This window comes from Carettochelys insculpta, chromosome 29, assembly GCF_033958435.1.
Source record: "Carettochelys insculpta isolate YL-2023 chromosome 29, ASM3395843v1, whole genome shotgun sequence".
In the NCBI taxonomy this organism is placed as follows: Eukaryota; Metazoa; Chordata; order Testudines; family Carettochelyidae; genus Carettochelys; species Carettochelys insculpta.
The window spans coordinates 8,296,632-8,323,006 of NC_134165.1; the positions used below are offsets into that span (position 1 = coordinate 8,296,632).

The 26,375-nt window shown below is 46.7% G+C and overlaps 1 protein-coding gene across 5 annotated transcripts in view; it reads left to right on the forward strand.

Moving 5' to 3' along the window:
- Positions 1 to 26,375, forward strand: part of HDAC7 (histone deacetylase 7) — a 241,923-nt gene that overhangs the window by 91,157 nt on the left and 124,391 nt on the right. For 2 of the 5 annotated variants that reach the window (XM_074979488.1, XM_074979486.1), the window contains exon 2: positions 1,174 to 1,304. The exons of the other annotated variants lie outside the window; for them this stretch is intronic. In XM_074979488.1, the coding sequence (XP_074835589.1) occupies positions 1,223 to 1,304 (82 nt within the window). In that variant the 5' untranslated portion in view covers positions 1,174 to 1,222. The remainder of the gene's footprint in view (positions 1 to 1,173; positions 1,305 to 26,375) is intronic. 5 annotated transcript variants of the gene reach the window in all.

A 26,375-nucleotide genomic window follows, 5' to 3' on the forward strand; every position in this document is an offset into this window, starting at 1 on the left:
CCACCACATCTGCAAGAGATGCAGCAAGGACTGTCACTCTCGTGTGGGTCTTCATAGTCACAGTAGAGGCTGTAAATGAAGTCCTCAATGGAAACTATAAAGGGTGCGATCCATAGTCTGTGCAGACTGAAGGATGCCGACCGCGCCTCTGCTCTTCTGATTTGCCCACCTTGATTACAGTTTTTCTGATTTGTCACCCTTGATAACTATTTTTGGTCTCTGTGCCTTAAATATTGAGTCTGTTCTGGCATGTCTATGGGCTGAAGAAGTGGGTCTGTCCCACGAAAGCTCATCACCTAATAAATTATGTTGTTAGTCTTTAAAGTGCTACTGGACTGCTTTTTTGTTTTACTAATGTCTGTGGGATGAATGCCATTAAAAGTGCATATAAAATAAATGGTGTGTTTCAAAGATGGCAATGGATGTGACAAGTGAGCAGGAATGCCAGAGTCCTGCCCCTTAAGCATCTCTGAGGAGGCAACGGTGACCCGGGTGTCCTGGGGTATTGTCCTGTCTCTGTCCGTGGGCACTGCCAGTGTCCTTCTATAGCGATCGCCTTGGGACTTGTCTGCCACTAACATTTCCCCTGTTCTGCTTCTGACATGTAGGGCTTCTGAAAGTCACATAGGACAATTCAGCCAATAGACAGGCTGTTGCTGTGATGTCACTCTGTTCAGGCTGTTTGTGGAAAGAGGAGTTGGTGCCCAAACTGAGCTCATGTGGAGGATTAGACATGTGAGTGTAACTTCTCTGGCTAGTGAGTTGTGTGTCCTTCTCTAGCAACTGGACACTGAAGTGATGAGTCTGCTAATGCCTTAGTTAAAGAGTCAACTCCTTTCACCCAAGCAATAGTGACACCTGGTGCTTGTGCTGAAAGTCTCAGGTGGTTCAAATTACTGAAAAACTGCAGGGGCAGATCAGGCCCCCTCTGTTGTTCTTCTCTCTTGTGTTCATTTTAAAATGAACTCTATAGGCTGATCTGTACATACAGACCCTGGATGTCTGCCTCCCCATTGCAGCTGTTTAGCTGGTCAAGGACTAGGGTATTTAGTGCCTATGGGCAGAAGCTGGTCCCTGAGACTTCCTGCTGCTTTCAGTTGAGTTGCCTGAGTTGTTTTAGCTAACTGCTGCTGTGGCCAAGGCTGTTCTGCTCAGCCTTATGCTTTCTTGCAGGTCTCCGGATACGGGTCTCCAACCATGGTGCCTATTACATAGGTCGCTGATGACTTTGGTTTTTAAGGCAAGTAATACTGACAAAGGCAAATCTACAGGCAACTGCATGCAAGCCAGCAAGCTTGAAAAGGGTAAGAAGCCTCTTGGAGATAATGGAGCTGGATTTGTGGAAGGCTTTTCTTGCATTCAGACAAAAAATCTGTGTTAGGAGCAGCAGCTTGTAACTATATGAGTCTTAGGCACATTTTAGCAGGTAGATCCTACTCCAGACTACCTTGTCCTGGACTAGGGTGGGAAAATTGACCCTTTGTTGTGGGCAACCAGATGACATGAAAAATCTGGACTGGGAGCCTGGATGCCTAGGTTCTTACCTCGTATCTGAGCAGAGTGATAATCATCATGGACAAATCATTTCCCACTCATTGATGCAGTTTCCTCCAGTTTAGCTGATAGTTGTCTGAGTATGTGCCCATGTATCAGCTCTGCAGAGGGTTTGTCCACGGGAGCGTCTGCCATGAATTTTGTGTCCATTGTTAGGGTGATGGATCTGACCCGTTCTATATATTACACTAGCAGATGTACCTGGCATTGCTCAGCTCTTTAACTGAAGTAATTTTTTTGAAAATAAATGAGAACTCGACATGCTATTTTTCAATTATAGTATATTTCAACAATAAAGAAAAATGAAGGCTCAGGGTTGGGGGGCAGATGTTTGGGGAGGCTCAAGGCAGAGAGGGGCTTAAGGCACTGGGTAGGAGTGTGGAAGTCAAGGCAGGTCTTGGGCCAAGGGGCTTAGAGGAGGGGGTTAGTTCCCAGGCCTGTAGTGGTGAGGGTGCAGCTGCTATGCCAGCAGCTCCTTCCAGGGGTCTAGAACAGAGTTCCTGGCCAGCTGCTCCTCCTGAGGGGGCCAGAGCTGCACTCACCATCCAGCTACTCCTCATGGGACGGAGGGGTCTTGGGCTGTGTGCTTGTCAGGTAGGGTCTGGGGCTGTGCAGGTTAGCCCTGGCCTCCGACTACCTCCCCCACTGCCTACAGCTTATGCGGGAACAGCACTCTGGGGGCAGGCCCCACCCTGCTGCTGCCCCCCAGGCCTGCAGCTTCTCCAGGGGTAGGTCTATGCTTGGGGTAGTGGTCATCCCGTCCTGCGGCCTGCCCCCTGGTTCTGCACTGGTCTAGGGGAGGTGGCACTTTGGGGGCTACCTCCAGCCTCCGGTGTCCCCCTCCATCCTGCAGCTTATATGGTGGGGTGCTCCAGGGACTGGCCAGGCTCCAGGGCCTGCCCACCACCTCCAGTGCACCTTGTAGCCTTCAGACTGTCTGGAGGGGAACCAGGCGCTGCGACGGCACCTGCTCCAACTGTTCCCCCTCCAGCAGCCCCCACAGCCTGTAGGCTGTCCAGGTAGGGCCAAGTTTTGGGGGCTGACCCTGGCCTCCAACACCCTGTCCCATGGCCTGCAGGCTGTCTGTGGGGGACAGACTACAAGGAGCTACCCTCTCTCCAGCTGCACACCCCCAAAGGTCTGCAGATTGTTTGGGCACGGCCAGGCTCCAGGGAGCTGCCCCTTCTCCAGCTGCCCTCCGGTAATCTCCCTGCAGTCTCCTGGCTGTCTGGGGAGAGCAGGTTCCAGGGAATGTCCCCTGTCCAGTTGACTCCCGTGGCCTGGAGACTATCCGGGGGCCAGGCTTTGGTGGGATGTCCCTCTCTAGCTGCCCCCCATGGTTGCAGGTTGTCTGGGGAAGGCCAGGCCCCAGGAGCTGCCCCACTCTCCAGCTGTCCCTCTCCCAGCCCGCTGACTGTCTGAATGGGGCTAGGTTCTGGGTGGTGCCCCTGGCATCCAGCATCTGTGCCCACTGCCTGAAGGCTGTCTGGGGGCTGCATCACCTCTGCAGGCTGAAGGCTGTCCATGGTGGGGGCAGGCTCTGGGTTTGGAGCAGGAGAGCTACTTAGTTGGTCTTTGTGGCGGGCAAGATGGCAGAGTCCCAGCCCTTCTGGCCTCCCTACTTGATGCTGCAGCTGCTCCCAGTGGCCATTCTCAGTATCATGTCCCACCTATCTGTGCTCCAACCTTTTGTCCCCCTGCTCCGTTGGCCCCTCCCTTTCTGTGCTCTGTGATATGCTGGGATTTCAGCATTTCCCAGTTCCAGGCACAACCAAATCCTGACCTGGATTCACGTTAGGGTAAGAGGAAACAGCACATCAAATTCTGTGGTCATAGCTCTCACAGTTTAATTGGAGCTCTTAAACAAGTACTGACAGACAGACACTCTCTAATATAGATATATAGATAAAGATATCTGAATGATAATAACAAATGGAAGAATGGGGAAAGTTGTAATCATGGATATAAATCAGAAGTTAGGAATTGTAGAAAATTGATAAGGGAAACAAAAAAAAAGCCACATGACAGCATCTATGATCAGCAGAGTTAAGGAGAGTAAGAAGGAGTTTTAATTGTATTAAGTTATTATTAGATGAAGACGTTAGAATTAATAATAATGCAGAAAGTGTTCAATAAATATTTCTGTTCTGTATCTAGGGGAAAAACAGATTATGTGGTCTCATGATATGGGAATGACAAAACTTCTATTCCACTAGCATCTCTGGAGGATACTGAGCAGACTCTAGTACACTTTTTTAAATCAGCAGGACCAGGGTTTTAAAAAAGCTGTCTGGGGAGCTTAATAGAATATTAATGTTGACTTTCAATATGTCTTGGAGCACTGGAGAAGTTCTAGAACTGTGCTTAGCAACTGGTGTGTAGTGGTATACTGGTGTGCTGCGAAGCAGTGCTTGGTGTGGCTCAGCTCTGCAACCCACTACTCTGGGACACATGAGGGAAGGGATCGTACAGGGTTCTATGGTGAAGCCCCAGGGGAAGCAGGGTGCTGCAGCCCACTGAGATGAAGGAGAACCACTCATGTGGCCCACTCACTATTCTTGGTTACCCATCACTGGATTACAACATATGGGCAAATCTGTGAGCTACCATGGAGGAACACAACTCACTATACATAAGTTCGTGTGTCATAGGCATAGTCATGCTGTTCTTTGTTTCCTATCTTTTAACCAGTTAAAAGTTCATGAGAGGTCCTTACCTTTTATCCCATGCCAGCTCACTTTGCTTAAGAGCCTTTTGTGACAGACCTTGTCAAAGGTTTTCTGAAAATGTGCATGTACTATATTCACTGGATCCCCCTTGTCCACATGGCTGTGACTCACTCAAAGAATTGAAGTAGATCGGTGAGGCACGATTTCCCTTTATAAAAACCATGTTGACTCTTCCCCAGCAAATTATGTTTGTGTGTGTGTGACAGTTTTGTGGAATTAGTTTTAGTGAGTTTGCCCACTACTGAAATCAGGCTTATTGTAATTGGCTGGATCACCTCTGCAGGCCCTTGAAAATTTGGTATCACATTAGCTATTCTCCAGGCATTTAGTACAGAAGCTGAATTAAATGGTAGGTTATAGACTACAGTAAATAGCTCTGCAATTTCACATTTGAATTCCTGTAGAACTATTGTTATAGGCTGGGGACTGACTGGCTAAGCAGTAAGCAGAAAGGGACCTAGGGATTATGGTGGACGACCGGCTGGATATGAGTAACGAGTGCCCTTGTAGCCAAAAAGGCTAATGGCATATTGGGGTGCATAAGGAGGAGCACTTCCAGCAGATCAAGATAAATTGTTGTTCCCATCTATTTGGCACTGGTGAGGCAACATCTGGAGTATTGTGTCCAGTTTTGGCCCCCCCCAGTATAGAAGGGATGTGGATGTGCTGGCGCAGGTCCAGCAGAAGACAATGAAAATGATTAAGGGGCTGGAGCACGTGCCCTATGAGGAGAGGCTGAGGGATTTTGGCTTGTTTAGTTTACAGAGGAGAAGACGGAGGGGTGATTTAATAGCAGCCTTCAACTTCCTGAAGGGGAGCTCTAAAGAGGATGACGAGAAACGATTCTCAGTGGTTACAGACAGTAGAACAAGGAGCAATGGTCTGAAGTTACAGAAGGAGAGGAGTAGGTTAAATATTAGGAAAAACTACTTCACCAGGAGGGTGGTGAAGCCCTGGAATGTGTTGCCTAGAGAGGTGGTGGAATCTCCATTCCTAGAGGATTTTAAATCCCAGCTTGACAAAGCCCTGGCTGGGATGACTTAGTTGGGTTTGATCCTGCTTTGGGCAGGGGGCTGGACTCGATGACCTCCTGAGGTTCCTTCCAGCCCTAGGATTCTATGATTTTATGTTCTTGGAGATTTACAACTGTTCACTTTATCAATTTTTTTTCAAAACTTCCTCTAATGACACCTCATTTTGGGACAGTTCCTCAGACTTGTAACCTGAAACGAATGGCTCAGATTGGGAATCCCCTTTATGTCCTCAGCTGTGAAGACCAATGCAAAAAATATGTTTAGTTTCTCCGCAATGGACTTACTGTTCTTGAGCATCAAGATCATCCAGTGGCCCCTCCTGGTTGTTTCTTTTGGTGTACATTTTTTTTTTTTTTGCTATTTCTTTTTGAGTCTTTGCCGAGCTGTTCTGTCATATTTTTCGGCCTTCTGAATTATATTTTAACACTTCATTTGCCAGAGTTTATGTTCCTTTCTACTTTCCTCACTAGGAAGCTTCTACTTTTCAAAGGGTGCCTTTTTGTTTCTCATTGTTTCTCTTACTTTCAGGCCTGAAGTGCCATCTCAGCAGTGCTCCACTGTTGTGCACAGCTGCGAGGGAGTGGGTGGGGCCCCAGTACCACTACCCAGTACCACTACCCAGTACCACTGGCAACTTCTTTGGGTCTCTTACTATGTTTTCCAGTTTGTAGTATTTGTTTAAGATAAACATCTGTTACGGTATCTTTAAAAATATGCATGCCCTCTCAGAGATTTCACTTTTGACAATGTATCTCTGATTTCTGTTTAACTCACTACATCGATTTTGTGTAGTCCACCTGTCTGTAATTAAATGCCATGGTGTTGGGCTGCTGCAGTGTTTTCCCCATGACAGGGATGTTAAATTTAATTATATTATGGTCACTATTACCTCTTGGACCAAATCCTGTGCTCCAATTAGGACTAAATCAAGAACTGCCTCTCCTGTTGTGGGTTCCAGGACTAGATGCTCTAAGGAACAGTCGTTTAAGGTTTCAAGAAACCTTATATGTTACATGTACCTAGTCAATATGAGAGTATTTGAAATCTACCATTATTACTGAGGTTTTTATTTTATTAGTTTCCCTAATCTCTTTGAGTGTTTCATAGTTATTATCCCCATCTTGATCAGTAGTACAACCGTACTGATATATTCTATTTCAGGCTATTCCAGCCTCTGTGCGCACACCCCCCGCCTTTTTTTTCGTTTGTTTGTTTTCTGATTGTTTATCTAGAAATATGTTAAATGAACTTTGTTTGCCAAATCAAGCATTCCAAAATTAGGCAATGCCAGACTTAATGAAAGATTTATAGATTTAAGGCCACAAGGGATTGTTCTGAACTTTTTATCCGATCTCTTGCACAACCAAGGCCATGGAATCTCACCCATTAAACAAGCCCTTGATACCCGATGGAGCTAGAGCATAGTTTTTAAAAAATATCCACTTTTGCTTTAAGTAGTCCAAGAGATGAGGAATCCACCACACTCCTAGGTAAGATGTTCCAGAGGTCAGTTACCCAGATTGTTAAAAACAAGGTTTCCTGCTTCTAGTCTGGCTTTGGCTGGAAATTGAGCCAAACAATGGGTCCTCTGCTGTCCGAAACCTTCTCACCATCTAGGTACTGACAGTCTACTGTGCTCTTGAATAAACTGCATAGATTAAGCTATTTTAATAGCTGAATAGCCTCTGTGAGGCAGATTTTTCAGATTTTGACCTGATCTTGTTGCCCTTCTCTGATCCCTTTCCAGTTCATCAGCACACTGGATCTGGATGCAACATGACTGTTGAGCTGTCTGAGGTGGCACACAACCTCATGATAGACCACTGAAGGCAATCTAAGCTAGTGAGTGGGCCACATGAGTGGCCCTCTTTCATATCAGTGGGTTGCAAGATTGTTGTAATCAGGACACTGTTTTGCTAACTGCACTTGCATGCTTCAAATTTGAGGGGTCTGCTGACAGTGCTTTGGTTGGATACAGAGGGATATCACAATCTATCACGGCTCTCACGATCAGTGTTGCGTGACATCAGTGTACACCTCACATGCCCTTGGTTTATGGGAGTATCACTTTAGTAAAACCAGGAGTGGGGGAACGAACAAACAAACAAAAAAACCAAAACCTATGGGGATGGAAACCAGCAGAATCTGGCAACCTTGTGCCAGGACAACAGCAAACAAAATGTCTAGAACCCCACTGGAAAACATGTTGCCCAGCACTGGGATAGAGTGTCCAGGAACAGGGCCCAAGCCCCAAACTGTTTGTACCGTTTAATTAGATTTCACCAACCTAGTAAGAACTGTGAAAAATATAACATACTTACCATGCTATGCCAGACTACTCTGACTACTACTTGGCTACTTTGATCTCTCCTGACACACAAGCAATCTTGTCACAGGACTGCATGTTGTTTTAACATTAACCGTGTCACTCTGTCCCAAAGGACCACTCACTTACCCCATGTTAACTGGTTTTCAGATCTCAAACCAAAGACAATGTTTGTGGTCAATCCTATAATAAACTAGACATTTATTAGCTAAGAACAAGAAGTGAGTTGCAGGAGAATCTCAGAGTTGTGAATACAAGAGTTACAAAACGAGGAGTCAGACACACCCCTCATTTGGAAACAGAAGCGTTCAATCAGGCAGCTGTATAGTACTGTGTTAAATAACACTACGAAACAAATAAATAAAGGAAAAGCAGCACCTTTCTTCTGCACAGTTAAAACATCCTAAAGAACAGCTGTAATGTTTTGTTCCGTGTTAACAAATACTCAGAATGATGAATAACCTCCACTGCTGAGAGGTTCATAACCGAGCTTTTACTTTATTTACAAGATTAAACCACACAAACATTCACACACAAATGAAATACAGCCTCTACCTCTTGTATAGTAAAAAAATGACATGTCCTGTTAGGAGGCAGTGGACTGCGTGTTAGTGATTCTTGCCCCTTTAGAATCCAAGCAGCAAAAAGAGTCTAGTTTGCCTTTGTTGTGGATTTTTATACCCTTCTCCCCAGAGTCCAAGCTGACTGGACAGGTTCATGCACAGATCTCTCTTCCTGGACGGGGAGAGGAATGCAATTAACAAAGTCTCTGATGTCTCTCAATAGCTTATTTGGTTTCAAAGGTCTTCTCGTTTTGCAAGATGTCTTCTGTAGGAAGCCATTATTTGTACTGGAAAAGCCTTCTCTTGTGTTTAATGAATTACACAGATTTACATGGCAAACACTTGATATAACTTTATACAATGTTATACAGTATGTGAGATCAATACATGCAGCATCCTACAAGCACTTCATCAACCTTAGCACTAAACACACGTCAGCTTATCAACAGGATTTGTACCACTCTAACTATTCTGGCACAAAAGTCGTGCCCCTAACCAACATGGTTTTACCACTAAACTTTTCAGCTAGGGCTACACTGTTGCCCTAACTTGAACTAACTTATACAATTTGCATTTCACATAAGTTATTTCAAGGGAACTTCTTCCTAACCCAGTGCAGGCTACACTGTACCAGAGTTCGAAACAAGCTCCTGTTTCCAACTTCCTGCTATCCCTTGTACAACAAGGGATAGCGGGAACGAAATACTGAGCTCGAAACAGCTCTGCTATTTCGAGCACAGGGTTTGGCCGCAGGGTTTCAATTTCAGGATACAGATATATCTCAAAATACAAACTGTAGCGTAGCCTTAGCCTTCAAGTGTAGTGTTGACAGCAGTGGCGATAGAAAGGACGTGCAGGCACATAGATTTAGCAAGAGTTTTTGGAGGCCAGTTCTGCATCCATATAATGAGGTGTGATTTTTATACCGATGAAGCTGAATTGAAACTGGTGCAACCTCATGTGTGGACACACATTGCTATAAATGTGGCTCATATTGGCTTAGGTTGTGCCAATTCATGCTAAATTCCTACCATCCATTTTAAATTAATATAAGGGAGTCCAGCAAAAAATTGCATCAGTTTAACTAAGCTGATCTGTTAAATCAGAGAAACTTGTGAATACACATGCACCCCAAAGGGCTGAGGTGTATCTGTGCCATATTAAAGACCTAGGTTCTAGCCTCAGCTGTGCCTTACCTGTAAAAGAGGGGATGGTGTCCATCCCATAGGGAAGGATATGAAACTCTGTTCAATACAAAGGGGTGGATGTGTGCGGAAATATCACCAGTAGAAGAGGTGAGACTCAGATTCATGCTTTCCTTTCTCCCCTGTCAATGCTCTGTTCCTTCAGGGCATTCTTGGAGGCGCTCTGTGACAGGCCTTTTGCCCAACAGACTGTGAAGAAAATTAGGACTTCTGCTGCCCCAGAGAGAAATGGGACAGGATCATCTGCTGAGTTGTAGGGAGTACAGGACAATGGTAAGCTCAGCACTGGGCTTTCTGTCCCTCCAGATCTCTTACCCTTCTCTGCTTCCCACGAGGAACAGGAAGTGCTTTGCTTCCTCTTCTTCTGCAGGACCTGTAGCAACCCAGGAGCAGGAGCAGAGAAGGTTTTGATCCAGGATGCAGTTTCTGAATTGTTTTCATGTCAGTGACAACACAAGGAAAGAGTGTTGAAGGCAGGGGGCAAACAGACTTGCTATCCCCTGGGCAAGATCAGGGAGGGGTGGGGGTTGGGGGAGACACAGCTCCCCGATCCCAGAAGAAATGGGGCATGAGGCAAAAGGAGGCCAGCCCTCAGAGCCTCCCAGAGCACGCTCCCCCGCCCCAGACAGCCCTCAGAGCCTCCCAGAGCAGGCACTGGTGGTGATTTAAAGGGCCTGGAGCTTTGGCTGACACTGCTGTGGTGACCAGGAGCTTTGGCCCTTTTGAATTGCCAGGCCCTGGAGCAGCTGTCCCCTTTGTCACCCTCCGTTATCCCCCGGCCCCTACGATTGGGGCTGGAGAAGGCAAAACAGTCCCCACAGTTTAGTCTCTGCAGTATGATGGGTTCGCGGGGTGCCTGCAGAGACAGGATAGATGTTAACAGGAGAAATACCTTATGCAGCCAACCTCTGAAGTCCTGGACAGACTTTATATCTGAAATCTGGGTAATATACTGCCCAATGCAATTTTTTAAGGTAATTATTTACTGAAGTTGCTTAAAGCTGAGCAGCGTGTTGCTGATCTTCTTAGTATATAGACAATGTGCCTCAGGTGGCATCTTACCAGGAGTCATCACCGAATTTGGTCTGCTGGTTTAATCATTAGCTTTTTTGGTGTGGGCTGCTACTGACGAGTGTGGCATGGCAAGAGCTGCTTTGATTGCTGTAGATGATGCCAGCTCCTCTGGTACAACCCTACTGCTGCTTAGACTCCAGACCCAGCTGAAGATATTGGAATGTTGTAGGCCAGGGGGATCAGCCAGTGAGGGGAGGATTCAGAAGCCAAGCTGCCTGGCAGCTCCCCATGGCAGGAGCGCACAATCCATAGCGGCTACCAGAAGCTTTTGTGCTTTGCAGGTTTGTTTTTGTTTATGAAAAAGATTGCCGGCAATTATTTCTTTATCTGGATGCAAACCCTCTTGGTATTTGAAAAGGAACTAAACAATTTCCACTCACTCAGAGGGTGACATTTGCAAAATATCCTCTGGTCTCCCCAGGCTCTTTCCAGGAAGTCATTCCAGCTGAATTTCTGTGATTAGGGTAGGAAGCAGGGGGTCTGTGCAGGACAATATGTGTATCATTGAAGGCTTTCAGTGCAGATTCCCCACACCACAGCAGCTGTTCAGTGTATATAGTGCTCCTTATTGAATGGTGAGAAATGCTCCAGAATCTGCAGAAATGCACCTTTTGAAGTAAGCTGTTGTCCAAGTATGGAGCTCACCTCCTACTCACTGATCTCCCAAGCTCCCTGGCACTCGGCGCTTCAGACAGCCCAGCTCCAGGAAGAGGGTTTCCTAATGCAACTGCGGCTGTCGAGTCAGGATACAAAACCTTGAAGTCGGGGTTTTGACAACTGTTTCTTCAGCCAGCAGGGGGAGCTCGGCACAGGGCTCGAGAATTGGTATTACAGAGGCAAGTGGCCAATTTCAACTTGCCGTCTAGTCAGTTTCAAAACCTGAGCTCAGCCTCAGAGCAGCTCCAGGTCCTTCCCCAGCCCATTGTTGTGGTTTTACAATCACATTTTCCTGTTTTTGAAACTAATGTTTTTCTCTCCCTTGTGGCTGTGTTAAAGACCCACACAAGCTAGAGTGGAAGCTGTCTCTAGCAGGCAAAGAGCGAGACTGGCTCTGCCCAGGGACTGCTAAGCATGCAGTAAACACTGATAAAAATATTTCTTTTCCCCTAACTGGTTTGGCGTTTATGTAGTCTGAGGACTTGCTTGTAACAATAATAGCTTAAAGCATTGCCGACGGAGTGTGATTTTTTTTTAAAATTAATGGTTTCTCTTTAATGTAATTGCGGTTTCTGGGCAAGCAAATGGAATGTCAGGTATTTTTATAGATATTATTAAAATACTGGCTATTAAAAGTGTTCTGTGCTCTTGAGTGGCCTTTAATTTTAAAAACACAAACACAAATAATTTGGGCTCCTGGGAAAACACTCTCACTGAGCCTAGTGCTGATAATGTTGCTGACTTTTTGGAACTATGAATCTTGAGAGTGCCAGTAGAATCTTAAGCTCTGGTTTTGCACTTGAATCCACACAGAGGATTATGCCCACACAAAATTCAGGACCCTGGGAAGATGAGATGGAAAGCCTTATTATGGGAGAATCTACATGACTCATACTGCAGAAGGTTATATAATGCAAATTACAGCTATTTGGGCATATTTGCAGAATGAATGACAAATGAAAAAATCAAGACCGTGGTATTTGGCATAATGGATGGTTCGAATCAGAGAGGCAGACCCCACAGAGAAAGTGTAGATGATATAGTAGGTTGGTGTGGAGCTAGTTTACCGAAACTAAGCCACTCCACACTAGACAGGGAAAATGGAAGGAAATAGTGAGGTAGGCATCAGACACCAATGGGTGCTGAGCCCATGGTGCTTGTTGTTGATGGTGATGATGATATATGGCTCATCTGTGCAAGACAGGTCCTTATGCTTGACTGAACTCAATCACTTCTCAAGGTCCCTTCCAGTTCGATGAGATGTGCATAGCTCCATGTTATACGGATGTTCTGTTGCCTGGTGTACTTCCCAGAGTCTCAGTTTGAATTCAGGATGGCTTTTACTGAAGTGTGTTTAATTTGACATTAGTGCATTTGTATGTTTATGTTTTAATGCACATCAGTTGGCTGGAGGTGTTTTCTCAGCTCTGGGGCCATACCCTTAGTTCCACCGATGACACATCACAGTTCACCATCATTTCTATGTTATTTTGTTGTTGTTGTTGTTGTAATGAATCTAGGAGGCTGGTTACTATTTTTTATGCATTTTTTACACACAGTAATTGTAAAACACATTTGGCAAACTCTTGGTCCACAGTGATACATATGCTGCCCTGCTGTTTACTATTCAGTATGAACAGCCTCTAGGAGCCACTCTGCCGAATAGGAACATCCAGCACTTTCCTTGCTTCCTGTCTCAGGCTGGTTCTACACTCTCACTCTCTCATTGTAGGTGGCATGGTAATGAGGCAATTCGAAGCAGACTAATGAGGAGCTAATATGTATATTCAGCACCTCATTAGGAAAGTGCAGACTTCTAATTGCAGATTGACAGTGTCGATGGGGGCAGCTTTGGAATAAGTGGCCCACTTCAACATTTTCTTACTCCCACAGAACTAAATTGGAGTAAGGGAATGTCAAAGTGGGGGGCTTATTTCGAAGCGGCCCCCATCTTCACTGTCAATCTGCAATTCGAAGTCTGCACTTTGAAATTTGTGTGGCCACCATTATGCTAATGAGGAGCTGCATATGCACGCTAGCACCTTGTTAGCCTGCTTTGAATTGGCTCATTACAATGCCATCTCTGACAGGACAGTGAGAGTGTAGAAGCAGCCTGTGTTTTTACATGGGCCCCAAGGGGTGCATTATCTGAGCCTGCTGTGTTTATTACAAGAGAAAGTCACAGTAGATCTTGCTCCCGTTGAACTTGGACACCAGCCACTGAGTGGTAAGTAGAATAGACACTTCAGCTTGTACCAGTGGAGTTTAGCTCACACTAAAACAGGATGGCACACTCTGCTGAGCTGACGTGAGCTCTCTCCCAGACTGTGGAGAGACTGCTGCAGGAATTGGCCTGAGAAGCAGAGAATTGGGTAGAGTAGTCAGGGAGGGTTGAACACCACTGGTCTAAGGCAGGGTGAGCAAAGTTTTTTATGTCAGTGCCCACTTTTCATCCCTGCAGTTAGCAGCCCCCACCCCTCTCCTGTCTAATGTAATCCAAAGTGATAAAAATTTTGATTATGTTCATATGGAAAAAAAACCGTTCAGCATGTGTACGAAAATAAGTATGTACAATGCAAAAAATTTATTGATCAGTATAGAAATGTGAATAAACACACAAAAACAGTAACATATTTCAGCATTTTTAATAAGATGGATGAGCCTAAGACCCAGCAGCTGATTGTGCTGTGCCTTTCTTATGAAATTTCACTCCTTCCCAAGGGGGCCCACCCCCACTTTGTGCACCCTGACCGTAGGGGTCAGCAAAATATATAGATTGAAAACTGGGTGGACAACATTCCACCTCTGTCCGATGGGTCTGCACCTCCATTCAAAACTCCATAGGGGTCTGCAAATGAAAACAAAGGTGAGACCCACTGCAGGGCAGAGTGCTTTTCCTTCAAGCTCAGTGCTAGTCCTATGCCCTAGGAGGACTAGGAGAGCTGTGCTGAAGGTAGTGGGCTGAGTGCTCAGTGAGGTCCATGCTTTTCTCACTGTCAAGGCAGATCTCAGTACTCCAGCGCAAGGCTGAGAAAGCTGATAGAGTCTGTGGAATGAGGCCAGTTCCCATATCTCCCTAGTGCCCGTTAGCCCTATGTGCTGGGGTCTGTTACCTGAATGCTGCTGTTACAGACAGCACTGCCTCGAATCCCTACTCTGAGGCAACAGAGCAACTTTCCCAGCCCAGCTGGCTGAGAATTGCCCAATGCAGGGTGTGATTCACTGCTCCAGCTTGTCCCATATCAAACATCAGCAATAAAATGCATCAGATGCTTCTGTGCCCGTGTCAGCATCTCACCTGGCTTCCCACCTGTATGGCAGATCAGTCAGATCCTGCTGCATGGGAAATGAAACTACCACTGGGGAATCGGTGTTGGACACCCCCCACCAAAACCTGACCCCAATGGGGGCTGCACTACTGTCAGCAGAGAAGAGGAGAAGCCCTCTGCCCCTAAGAGAAAGGGAGGCCCCTCTTCCACTGGAAGAAACGGAAGCTCTCTGACTCCCCTAGAGAAATGGGGAGATGCCATCTCAGGTTCCTGACTGTGCTCGCTGCTGCCACCCCAGATAACTGCAGTACGTCTCACTGTGGATAATGGCCTTGCCTGCCACAAACAGGGGGGAGCTGGGTTTGCCTTTTGCGCAGGGGATGGTGACAGACTTGACTCCCCAATATCCCAAATGACAGCCTGTTGGGTGAAGATAATTTGCAAAAGTCTGTATTGAGAAGAGACTGTGCACGTCTCTTCTGAGCCTAGTTGCACTGGCTTGTGGTGGTCCAAGGTTCCAGGCCTCTCAGACCTTAAGGGATTGAACATGGAGGTACACACTTTTCCTTCTCTTACAAAAATACTGACTGAGAAGCCAGCAACAAGCACTGCGTGCCCCTCAGCCACCCAGTTCTCTCTCTCATATCCTGCCAAGTTCAGTGACTCCCACAGACACAGTGCCAGAGTTTGAGGTGGTCTAAAGCCACCGGCAGTGAACCAGAGCAGATCATTTGGATGGGAGCAGAGCATGTGAATCAGGACCCATTCCTGACTGCAGTGTCTCAAAATGTCCATCAAAATAGATACTTGCCATCCTGGTCATTTTCACGGGTGTCTGGTTCCACTGTGCTGTGATTGTATATTGCACTCCAACAGCCGTGCTGAGGAGCAGCTTTCTTTTTCTCTTTTGTGGTCAAGTCTTGTCCAGGTGTGATGGTGTGTGTGCATGCAAGCTGAGGGAATGCTTAGCTTTAGCTACAAGCCTCCAGCAAGCTGTGCTGAGCTGAAGTAAAAAGTGATTTTAGCAGTTGGTAAGGCAGCCAATTCTGAACAAATTTCCAGGATGACAATGAAGCACCGAGCTAGCTCACTGGCTGATTTCAAGTTCTTGCTGCAAATCCTAGAAGGACTGGAGTGTATGAAAAATGGACAGGACATTTGTCAGAATAAGAAACATAAGATAAATTTGATACTAGTATTATTTATTGTTCACCTGACAGAAGCAGCTACAGCCCCCATTTGCTGGGCACCAGACAGAACATCACACAGGGTATGGGCTCCATGACACCTGGGAGGTGAATTCCCAGGTCAAGTAGCACTAGTTTTGCTCCAGCTAGTGGGCTGCAAATAAAAGTGCTGTAAGTCATGGGCAAGCTGCTGCCACTACGTACCTAGGATCTCAAGGAGTAATACAAGGGCTGGAGTTAGGGCCGCCATTGCTGTAGAGTTACCTTCCACTTGGTTGCTCAAGCAGAGTTAGGTGGGTTCACCTGCCTGAGCTGAGAAGGAGAACGCTCGGCTGTAGTGAAGCCATGACCACAGAGGGAAGTTTGTCTGCTCTTGAACTGCTACAGCTGCCCCTGCCCTGCAGTAGCATTTCAGGGCAGAGCCAACAGGAGAGGTTTGTTAGCCAGGTTGGTGGAAGAATTCTGCTATGCTGAGTGCTTAGGTCAGCCTATGTGCTGCTGAGAGGTGTATATTTGTCATACCACTTGAATGCCCTACAATAGACCAGGCCTGAGAGAGCCACTGGCAGCCTGAAATCATCTAGTCTAGGAGAGTGTCCACACTGGGCTGCAGATGGGATTCAGCTGTAATCCACCTAAGCCTAGCTTCAGCTCGGAAATGAGGATGGTATATATATATATATTTGTGTGTGTGTGTATATATATATATTGCTTAGTGGGGTGAAAAATCCACAGCTGGCAGCTTCAGCAGCACCATTGCAGCATCTGCAGTGCAGACGAGCCATGGAGGTAGCTAACATCCGAGTGAAGCAGCGGCGCAACCCCTGGCTGGTACATATTCAGGGTTCAGAGAAGCCTCCACAGCCCAGGCTAATGTCCGTGCCACAGCATCTTCATTGCAATTTTTAGCCACACTAGATTAAAGATGCCTGAGCTAGAGTCCTATCTCTGAGTGCAGCTCAGACCCCCCTAGACCCACCCAGCCCTGGGCCAAAGGGTAGGGATAAGACAACCACACAGAATGGGCAAGCACCCTCTTCATTGCACTGTTTCTCAGACTGTGGCTTTGTTGTTTAGTTGTGAGGGGACTGCAGACCAGCCAGAGGGAGTGAGGGCACTGAAGGGAGACAGCAAAAAGGAGGACATACCAGGAGGCGAAGGGCAGTGGAGTGGTGCTCAAGTGAAGACTGGCAGGGCTGGAGTCAGTGCAGGACAAAGCATGATCAGGCCAAACACCAAGAAAAGGAGACAGAGACATCTTTCCAGTGTGCAAGGTCCCTGCTACAGCAGCTACCTATGCTCTGCCCACCACAGTGTGTGCTCTTACTCCTGGCTTCTCTCTCTCTCTGTTGCACACGCCTGCAGTGCTGAAGCGCCACCAGCATGGGGGTGCCACTTTGCCTGGTGCTCCCAAAGCAGTAATGTGCCCCCTACTCAGTCATCCAGTTCTTGCTGTGTGGGTCACTGAATCCCAGTGTGAGGGATCCCAGGATCCTGGCTCAGTGCTGCACCTGTAGAACATGGTTTGGAATCCAGGTTTTGTGCCCCAGGGTGCCTCATACCCATCAGTGTCATGTCAGTTGCCCCAGATCTCTAGGGACAGTGCCATGAGAGACGCTGAGGATATGCTGCTCCCAAGGTGTTGCCACTGAGTAGTGATTAGGAAAGGCCTGTATAATGAGAAGGTTCGCAGAGTCTCAGCCACAGAGCAGCGCACACCAAGTGCAGCTCTATAAAATGGGGTGGACTGGGAGATGGGCTCAGGTGTCATGAGACTCTTTCCCCTGGAGAACTGCTCTGGCTGAATCTGCCCCAGGGGAGTACCAGGAACACTCCCGTGCTGTGCAGTCACCTCCCACTCTGGGCTTCACCTGTGCCTCTCCCGCTGGCAGGTGGGTGAGGAGGCTCCTGGGAGCTGCACCACAAGTGTGAATCAGAGCAGGCCTGAGCACAACAGGGCTCATGCTCTTGGCAGAGTGGAGGGGTTGACAGCTGGGGGCAAAGGATGAAGAAAGCTGTGTGGGGGCCAGGCTGCTGGTCTCTAGATGCTCTGAGCTGATGGTCACATTAAACCTTTGGAACTGCCAGGAGGTGGTGCAGACAGGGGTTGGGATCCCCAGACACACCAGGCCCAGCAGTGCTGGCTTGGATCCATTGTCTGTATTTGGGGAACAGCTGAGCTCCCCTTTTTGACACCTCAGGGTGTCTTCACCACTCTTAGCCTGGGCTCTACTCCCAAGCTCACACACCTTGGGTGTGTCTACCCTTGCATTCCTCTTTCGAAAGAGGTATGCAAATGAGGTAAATCAAAATTTCAAATGAGGCATACATTTGCATATTTGGGCATTTCATTTGCATATTCTAATTTTGAAAGCGCTTCTTTCGAAAGAAGAAAGCCCGTGTAGATGCTCTTTCAAAAGTAAACCCCATCTTCGAAAGAATCCTTCTTCCCATTAAATAAAGGGAAGAAGGATTCTTTCGAAGATGGGTTTACTTTCGAAAGAGCAGCATCTACACTGGCTTTCTTCTTTCGGAAGAAACTCTTTCTAAATTAGAATATGCAAATGTAGTGTCGAATATGCAAAATTATACCTAATTTGCATTTTCGATTCACCTCATTTGCATGTCTCTTTCGAAAGAGGAATGCAAGTGTAGACACACCCCTTATGTTTGCCTGTCATTGCCCAGTGTGCTCCTTCAGGCAGCTGTTGTGTTCTCCCTCTTTGGTTGCTGCAGAATGTGTCACTCCCTTCTCAGCAGCAGCTGCCTGTCAGGTATGGCAATAGGGTCCTTTCAAGCAGGGGTGCCTGAGTGCACCCTCCAGCACAGGGGCTGGGATGACAGTGGTTGCTCTGAGCCTTAGTCTCACCTGTCCTGGATGGCTCTGGCGCACTGTACTTCCTTAGGAAAGCCATATGGACAAGCTCTGGCTGAGCCATCTGCTGCCTGAACATCCTGCTGTTTAGTCAAGATTTGGGTGGGGAACCCCAGCCATGCGAGCTGGTATTTCTTTAGACTGACAATCAAACAGGACCTAAAATCCTGTTGCCCTTCCTCATATCCAGCTTCAGGTCCCTCTGAATTTAGGGGCTGGCTACAGGAATGTGCCCTCACTGGCTTAGCAATGGGGAGGAATACGAAAAAGTGTTTGGATCAGGCAAGGCAGCTCTGACTTTTCTTTCTCCCTGTGTATTCAGTCTAGGAGCTGCATAACATACCTGGGAGGCGGGGGAGAGGGGCGGGGGAGGACACAACATGCCAGGGTGGGTGGGTGGAAATCAGGTTCATCTCCCCAGATCAAAATAGAACATTTATTTGATATTTGAGCTAGAAGTATTGTACACTCAGTGCCCAAGCCTGATCTCTGTAATACATGGTCCCTGGGATCTAGCAATGACCTGCAAATGCAGAGACTCCTCTTTTCTTGGGTTGAGGAACTGGTGCCTTCTGAAATCGATGCTGTACTCATCTGGCTAGGCTTCCAGAAGAATTTAAATGGCTTGGCACATTTGCCAGAGGGTGGATCTGAGTAGGACCTTCCCATCTCCTCCTTTGGATGGCAGTTCTTAGCCATATGGCTATCAGCAGATCAGGATTACTGGCAGAGGAGGAGGTGCTCAGATGCTGCTGTGATGAGAAAGGCACAGCTAGATTAGATAGATGATTAGACGGAGAGGTGTGTATAAGGAGAGCGTGGGAGGAAGAGGTATGCTAGTGAGGAGCCCTTAGCCTTGTGCACATGCCAGGGCAATACTGGCTGCCCAGCTTTGCCCCTAGGCAGTAAAATGATTCATTTTTTGAGAAACCTGTTTCTGAACCCCACATTCGTTCCCCAGTGAAATGGGAATAGCACCATAGGATTTGAATTTGCCATTTGGATCTTGGCTTACCCTGCCTACTGTGGCTCCTCTTATTGGCTTCAAATGCACAGATATTTTGCTCTTGATAGAGTGTCTCAGCCATGAATGCTGTGCATGGAGGGTCTTTAAGTCTGGTCATTATTGCCCAGCTGCTAGGATGTGTTTGGGACTCATGCGACAACCTTGGGTATCTGTCAGCAGAGCAAACATGCCATGTGTTTGAAGAGGTGCAAGATTCTGATCAGAACTGGCTAGGATATTTTGGATTTTCATAATGTCAAAGCAAATCACAACAAATTTCAAAATCCTTCACCAAATAGTCTCCATTTTTCAGCTGGCTCCAATTCTCCCATAGTCTTTTAAGCCACCAGGCTGCAAGACTGATGCTGGCTTCCTCCAAGAGGTACTCTGAGGTTAGAGTGTGTTCTACTCCTAGGAGAAATAGGGGTTCCCCGTGTGTGCCTACTCCAGAAATGTTCCACACACTGGAAGATTGGAGCCTGTGTCACTGCCACAAGCACAAGGAATTTGGTGAAGGCACATTCTTTGGAAGCCAGGGATGATGGGTGCCTTTGGGTGCAGCTGCCATTCTGAATCCACCACCAAACTGGGTCCTTTCATGACATTTTTCAGCGAATGTCCAGATGGAACAGACCTGCTTAGAAACTGGAGGAATTTATAGAAGCTTTCATTGGCATCTGAGGGTGGTACATTCTGAAATGTAACACGCTCTTTGAGATCTGCAACTGTCTGAAAGATTGGGGACAGGGTAGGTTTGAGGTGGCCAGATAGACAGATTGAGGGTACTTAAGGGGGTGAATATATTAAGGCATTTCTTCCCCACACCCTCTCAGAAAACACGTACACAAAAACATCCATATGGAGACCTCTGATGTGCTCTCCTTGGTAATATATAAGTTCAGCTCTGGTGGTGGATTCAGAATGGCAGCTGCACCCAAAGGCACCCATCATCCCTGGCTTCCAAAGAATGTGCTTAGACTCACATTGTGTAGTTCTTGATTGGTCTCAGAAGGAGCTCATAAAAATGTTACTAGGGCAATTCTTGTGCTGTTTGGGATGCCGAGCATGAGTGAACCTCACCATCAAGGAAAAGTAGCAGCTCAGGAGTTCTAACTACTCCAGCCAAACTCAGCTCCTCAAGGCAACAGTTGATTCCCATGGCTGAAGAAAGGTCTGACTGAAAATAGAAACCAGGCAACTCTTCTAATTGTAGCCCACCGTAATCCCCAGCACCCCGGCTTAGAACTCTGTGTGCATATTCCCTGTGTGAGTGGGGCAGTGCATTAACCAGCCAGGGCAGGGCAGGGCAGGGCAGGGCAGGACAGCCGGCCTTCAGAATGCTTTGGTAATGCTGTTTGATTTTCCCCTTGTTTGCCTTTCCCCGGGAATGACTCAGAGACATGGCTGACCCTGTCTGTGTGGCCCAGTCTCCTCTTAGTGCCTCTCCTGTGATTTGCTTCTCATATGTTCCTGCCACAGCAAGAACCCTTGCTGGGTTCCAGGCCAGACTGTGGGGTCACAAAGCAAAGCCTACAGAAAAGGCATGCCCCCATCAGTGAGGATTAACTTCAACCAGTTTACTCCACCATTGCACTGACCTGTGCCTGCGCTGGTTGGTAATGGCCAGCAATTTTACCTGGCAGGTGGAGATGTTTCCAGCCCTTTCTCCCTGCCTAGTCTGGCCCCACTGTAAGTGTTACAGTAACTCTCATCAGGCAGTGGGACAGGAGTCACTTGCTACCACTGTAAATGAGTAGAAGTTCTAGCCAGGTATTAGATCCCAAATTAGCAAACCATTTCAGCACCTGCTTCAGAGCTGTAACATAGCAAAGAAAATGTCAAGGTCAGCCAAAATCTCAGACTGAAATGCGAACTTAGATACTCAACAGGCACCACAGTTAAAAAGTCCCTTTACCAATGCCCCTTGCTGAAGACTTTCTGCCAGGTATGTGCAAAAGGGAATTGTGGGTAAAGGAAGTTCTTGGGAGTCTGGAACTGGAGATAAAAAATGGAGTGAGCAGAAGGATCTGATTGACTCTGGGGAAGGCTGGGGCATATCAGGGGGAGAGGGGAGACTCTGTAATGTCTGCAATTTCAACTGTGCAGTGCTGGTAGATGAGTATAGATGGTGCCAAGCCTTTCTTCTACAAGTTGTTGAAAATAGTTGTGTGGCAATCAGGGTTTGCAGATGTATCCATGTGTGCATATGTTTGTGTGTGTGTGTACATGTATGTGGGTGTGTCTGCACTCTAATCCGGTCACATGATTGCAGCACACATAGACATGCTTTGATGGAGCCAGATCACTAAAAATAGCAATGAAGCCGCAACATCACAGGCAGCAGCTGGGGCCAGCTGCTGCAGTACAGATGCAGGGTCCTGGAGAGGATTGTACTAGGGCAGCTAGTTCATCTCACTGCCTGTTCTGCCCTGGCTATACTGCTGTTTTAGTGTCCTAGCTCAGCCACAGCTAGAGAAGGGATTATCACCACAGGTGCTGGAATTACACCTCCTATTGCCCTCTCAACTCGCCATGTTTTGCTCTCGCACTGTAAGAAGTTACTCCCAAAATAATCACTGATAAAGTCACAGCACTTAGACTTCTTGCCTGCCTTGCTGCAAGCAGGAATGGAAGATACTGCAGCAGCAAAGCGGGAAAGGCAGTATTGGCCAAGCACACTCTGGAAAAATACTTTGTTTTGTGCCTTAAATGTTTTCTTCTGTGGAAAGGAGAAGTGTGATTGAGTGGCTGGAGAAATCCCCTGGCTCACGTTTCCTGGAAATGCAGCTGTTTGAATGCAAAGAGGAGCCACACAAAGTAAATGTCAATCAGGATTGTTCACTGTAAGCTCAGTAGGGAAATCTAGAAGGAAGTTTTGGCCACATTGCCAGGGGAGAATTTTATTCTTTTGTAGTCCTACCACTATCCAGTGTATTTATTTATTTTATAGCTCTCAGTCCAATGCTTGTATTGGGAGCTGCTGTCATGGATCATTGCACCCATACGGACGTCAGGAAAATCCGAGAAGCTCATGCCTTTTGCCCTTGCTAAAAATGGCTATCATCTCCCAGTGTTTTCTATGGGCTTGAAGTCAGAATGCTCTCAACTATTCTGGCTGCTCCGTACATGTCATCTGTGGCCCTAGTATGAGAAAGTGAAGCATAGATGAAAAAGGGGGTACAGGCAGGGCTTTTTGTCTGGCAGAATGCACCTGCGACCTTTCTTCTGGTGCCATTTGCAATGAAAAAATAGTAGAAATAGGATTTTAAATTTAACCATGAGTGCTGGTGCTTGAGGATAGGCAGGTTTCATTAGAAGAGGATAAGGGGGTAGGTGGAGATTCTGAAGGGGGCTTGTGGGCATCCCCAGACCACCCCTGCCCCTGCAGGCTCAGCACCCATCCGCCTTCCCCAGCTGCTGCCCCCCTCATTGGCTGCACCCAGCGTCCGCTCACAGGAGTGTGAGTGCCAGTGGGAGGACTCCAGGGGAGCAGAGGGTGGCTGTGCAGCAGGCATCTGGACAGAAGCATTGGTTTTCCCTTCGAAGTGCTGCTTCTCTCCAGCTGACAGCCCTGGGCCCCACTATATTCTCTCACTAGGTTAGGTGTAGGTAGCTACATGGAACCAGGCATTCCTTCCAGCCAACTGCCATCTGGGAAGAGGTTCAGCTGTAGTTGCAAGATACCTGCTTTCTGTGCTGTGTTGGGTAGGAAGTTCACCTTATAGAGAAGCCCAATGGGCCCTCTTTACTCTGAAATCTAAGAACATATGAAAATGTTGTAAAATGTTTGAATGTCTGCACCTGTCCCTCCAGATGCTGCCATTCCATCAGGGGAACAAATGGCTGCTTCACTGAGTTCTAACACTTTCTGGAATAGCGTTGTGAGTATTCATGGTTTTATGGCTGGTCTTGCAATATATTCCACCACTTGGGAGGCACACAGATACATGAGCGTTTCAACCTTCCTTTTTAAACCATGTAATTTCTAGCCTTTGTGATTGCAGAGGAATCCTTGAACTATAGCCTGAGTGAACCATAAATGTTCACAGGTGAGAGCCCACTAAACCCAACTACCAGGAGGTTTCAATCTCATGATTTTGGGGGTCTGATTGGCACTGGCATAAACCCTTGGGTGTACAGCACTATGGAAGGGAACACTTTCCCACTTCCATAGCTTCTGCCACTCTTTCAGGTGGTTTCTTTCAGTAGATTAATGGAAAAGCTCTCCTGCAGTGGCATTAGGGGCTTCAGGAGCTAACTTACTGCAGCGCAGCTGCATCGGTAAAGCTGTGCCCACAGGTGGTGAGTTATATGGGCCTGAGGTGCTTAGCATCATGAATATTCAAGGCTGGGGGTTCAGCTCTGGCCATATTATATTGGAAGAACAGAACAGATCATGCTGGTGGGGGAGTAGCAGTATGTGTGAAAAAAAGCACAGAATCAAATTAAGTTTGGATGGGTGAGGGGCTGTGGACATTCTGGACACCACCCTGGGACTGTGCCACTGCACGTTTGCTAGTGTAGACATGTCCTTAGTGATCATGCTACTATCTGAGTGGGAGCGGGATTAGCTGTGTGGATGGGAGAGCTAGGGTTAGGTTGGATTTTTCACTACTTTCAGTGATGTAGTTATACCAACATGGATCTGTAGTGTACATCTAGGATGAGGCATGCACTGGATTTATCTATTCTCAGCTTCCCACCCTGGTCTCTGCACTATGCCCTGGGGCATGTACCAAACTTGCCTATTTCCAGCTCCCAGTCCATTGTGCCCATTGCTACCTGACAGGAGTTCAGTGAGCTTTTCCAGGACAGAAGTGATTCATGTTGGCCAGGATTCTGCTGTCACTTTCAACGTGGACGCAACCCCTCCTATCTCAGCCCACCTCAGCACCGCCACAAGCAGGCTTCATACACCAGACACAGTACTGCGCACCCAACCATCTCAGTGTGAGACCCAGGGAGATGGCATTGGTTACACCGTTGTAAGATGCGGACAGAGCTCAAAATCACACATGCTACTCATGCCATCGCCAAACAGCTGAAGGTTTAGAAACATTTCCACACTGGTTGTTGGTACTATTGAAGAGCTGGGCTCAGGGGCAGTCTAGTGATAATAGTTTGCCTAATTCTATACCTGAACATGTTATAGAATTATAGGTCAGGAAGGGACCCTGAGAGGTCATCTAATCCAGTGTCTTGTTCTTATGGCAGGACTAAGTATTATCTACCATCTCTGGCAGATGTATGACCTGCTCTTAAAAATCTCAATGGTGGCGATTCCACAAATTACCACAGAAATTTATTCCAGGGCTTAACTACTCTGACAGTTATGAAGTTTTTCCATATGTCCAGTCTAAACTGCCCTTGCTGCAATTCCCCCAGCTTCTTGTCCTGTCCCCAGAGGTTAAAGAGAACAGCGTTTATCCCTCTTCCTTGTAACAACCTTTTATGTACTTGAAAACTGTTATTTTGCCCCCAGCCCTTCATGTTCCTTTGTTCAGACTAAACAAAACCAATTATTTCAGTCTTCCCTAATGTTTTCTACACTTGTAAAAAATTTTGTTGCTTTTCTCTGGATTTTCTTTAATTTGTCCACATCTTTCCTGAAATGTGGTCCCCAGAACTGTACACAATACTCCAGTTGAGGCCTAATCAGTGCAGAGTAGAGTGGAAGAATTACTTCTTGTGTCTCACAACACTCTTGCCCCGCTAATACATCCCAAATTATGCTTGCTTTTTTGCAACACTGTTATGCTGTTGACTCATAGTTAGCTGAGATTCACTATGACCCTCAGCTCCCTTTCCTAGGCAGTCATTTCTCATTTTGTATGTGCACAACTGATTGTTTCTTCCTAAATGGAGTACTTTGCATTTGTCCTTATTGAATTTCATCTTATTTACCTTAGACCATTTCTCCGGTTTCTCCAGATCATTTTGAATTTTAATCCTATCCTCCAAAGCACTTGCAACCCCTCCCGGCTTGGAATCATCTGCCAACTTGATAAGCGTACTCTCTGTGCCATTATCTAAATCATTGATGAATATATCAAACAGAACTAGACCCCACACTGATCTCTCTGGAACACCACTTGATTTGCCCTTCCAGCTTGACTGTGGATACTTAATAGCTACTCTCTGGCAGCCTTTATTCAGCCAGTTCTGCACCCTTCTTATAGTAGATCCATCTATGTTGTATTACTCTAGTTCTTTTATGAGACGGTCATGCAAGAGAATATCAAAAGCCTTCCTCAATTCAAGATATATTTATAGCAATCTGCAAATATTTAAGAACAATAACTGTTAGCTCTCCTTTAGGATGCAGTGAGCCTGAAAAAGACTTGGGAATCATGTTGGATGATGAGCTGAATATGAGTGCCCAGAGTGACACTGTGCCAGGAAGGGCAAATGTGGTCTTTGGATGCAAAAGCAGGAAAATCTTGAATAAGATTTGGGAGGTTGACACGACTGAAATTTTGTATCTAATTCTGGTGTTCACAGTTGAAGAAGGGTGTTCATACATTGGAGGGGGTGGGTCAGAGAAGAGGTGCAAGGATTATTAAAGTTAGATAGCACCAAAATAAATCCTACATCTCGGCAAGGGGTTAGGCTAGATTACTCCTACGGTCCCTTCTAGCCTTACAGTTTGATGATACTACAAGGGGGAACACATATTTGATAACGGCCTCTTCAGTCTAGCAGAGAAGAATATAACATGATTCAAAGGCTGAAAGCTGAAGCTAAACGAACTCAGACCGGAAATAAGCCGCAAGTGTTTAGCAGTGAGCGTAATCAACCTCTGGAACAATTTACTCAAAGTTATGGTATGTTGTCCTTCACTAGCAAATTTGAAATCAGGCTTGGATGTTTTTCTCAAGATCTCTCCTAGTTCAAAC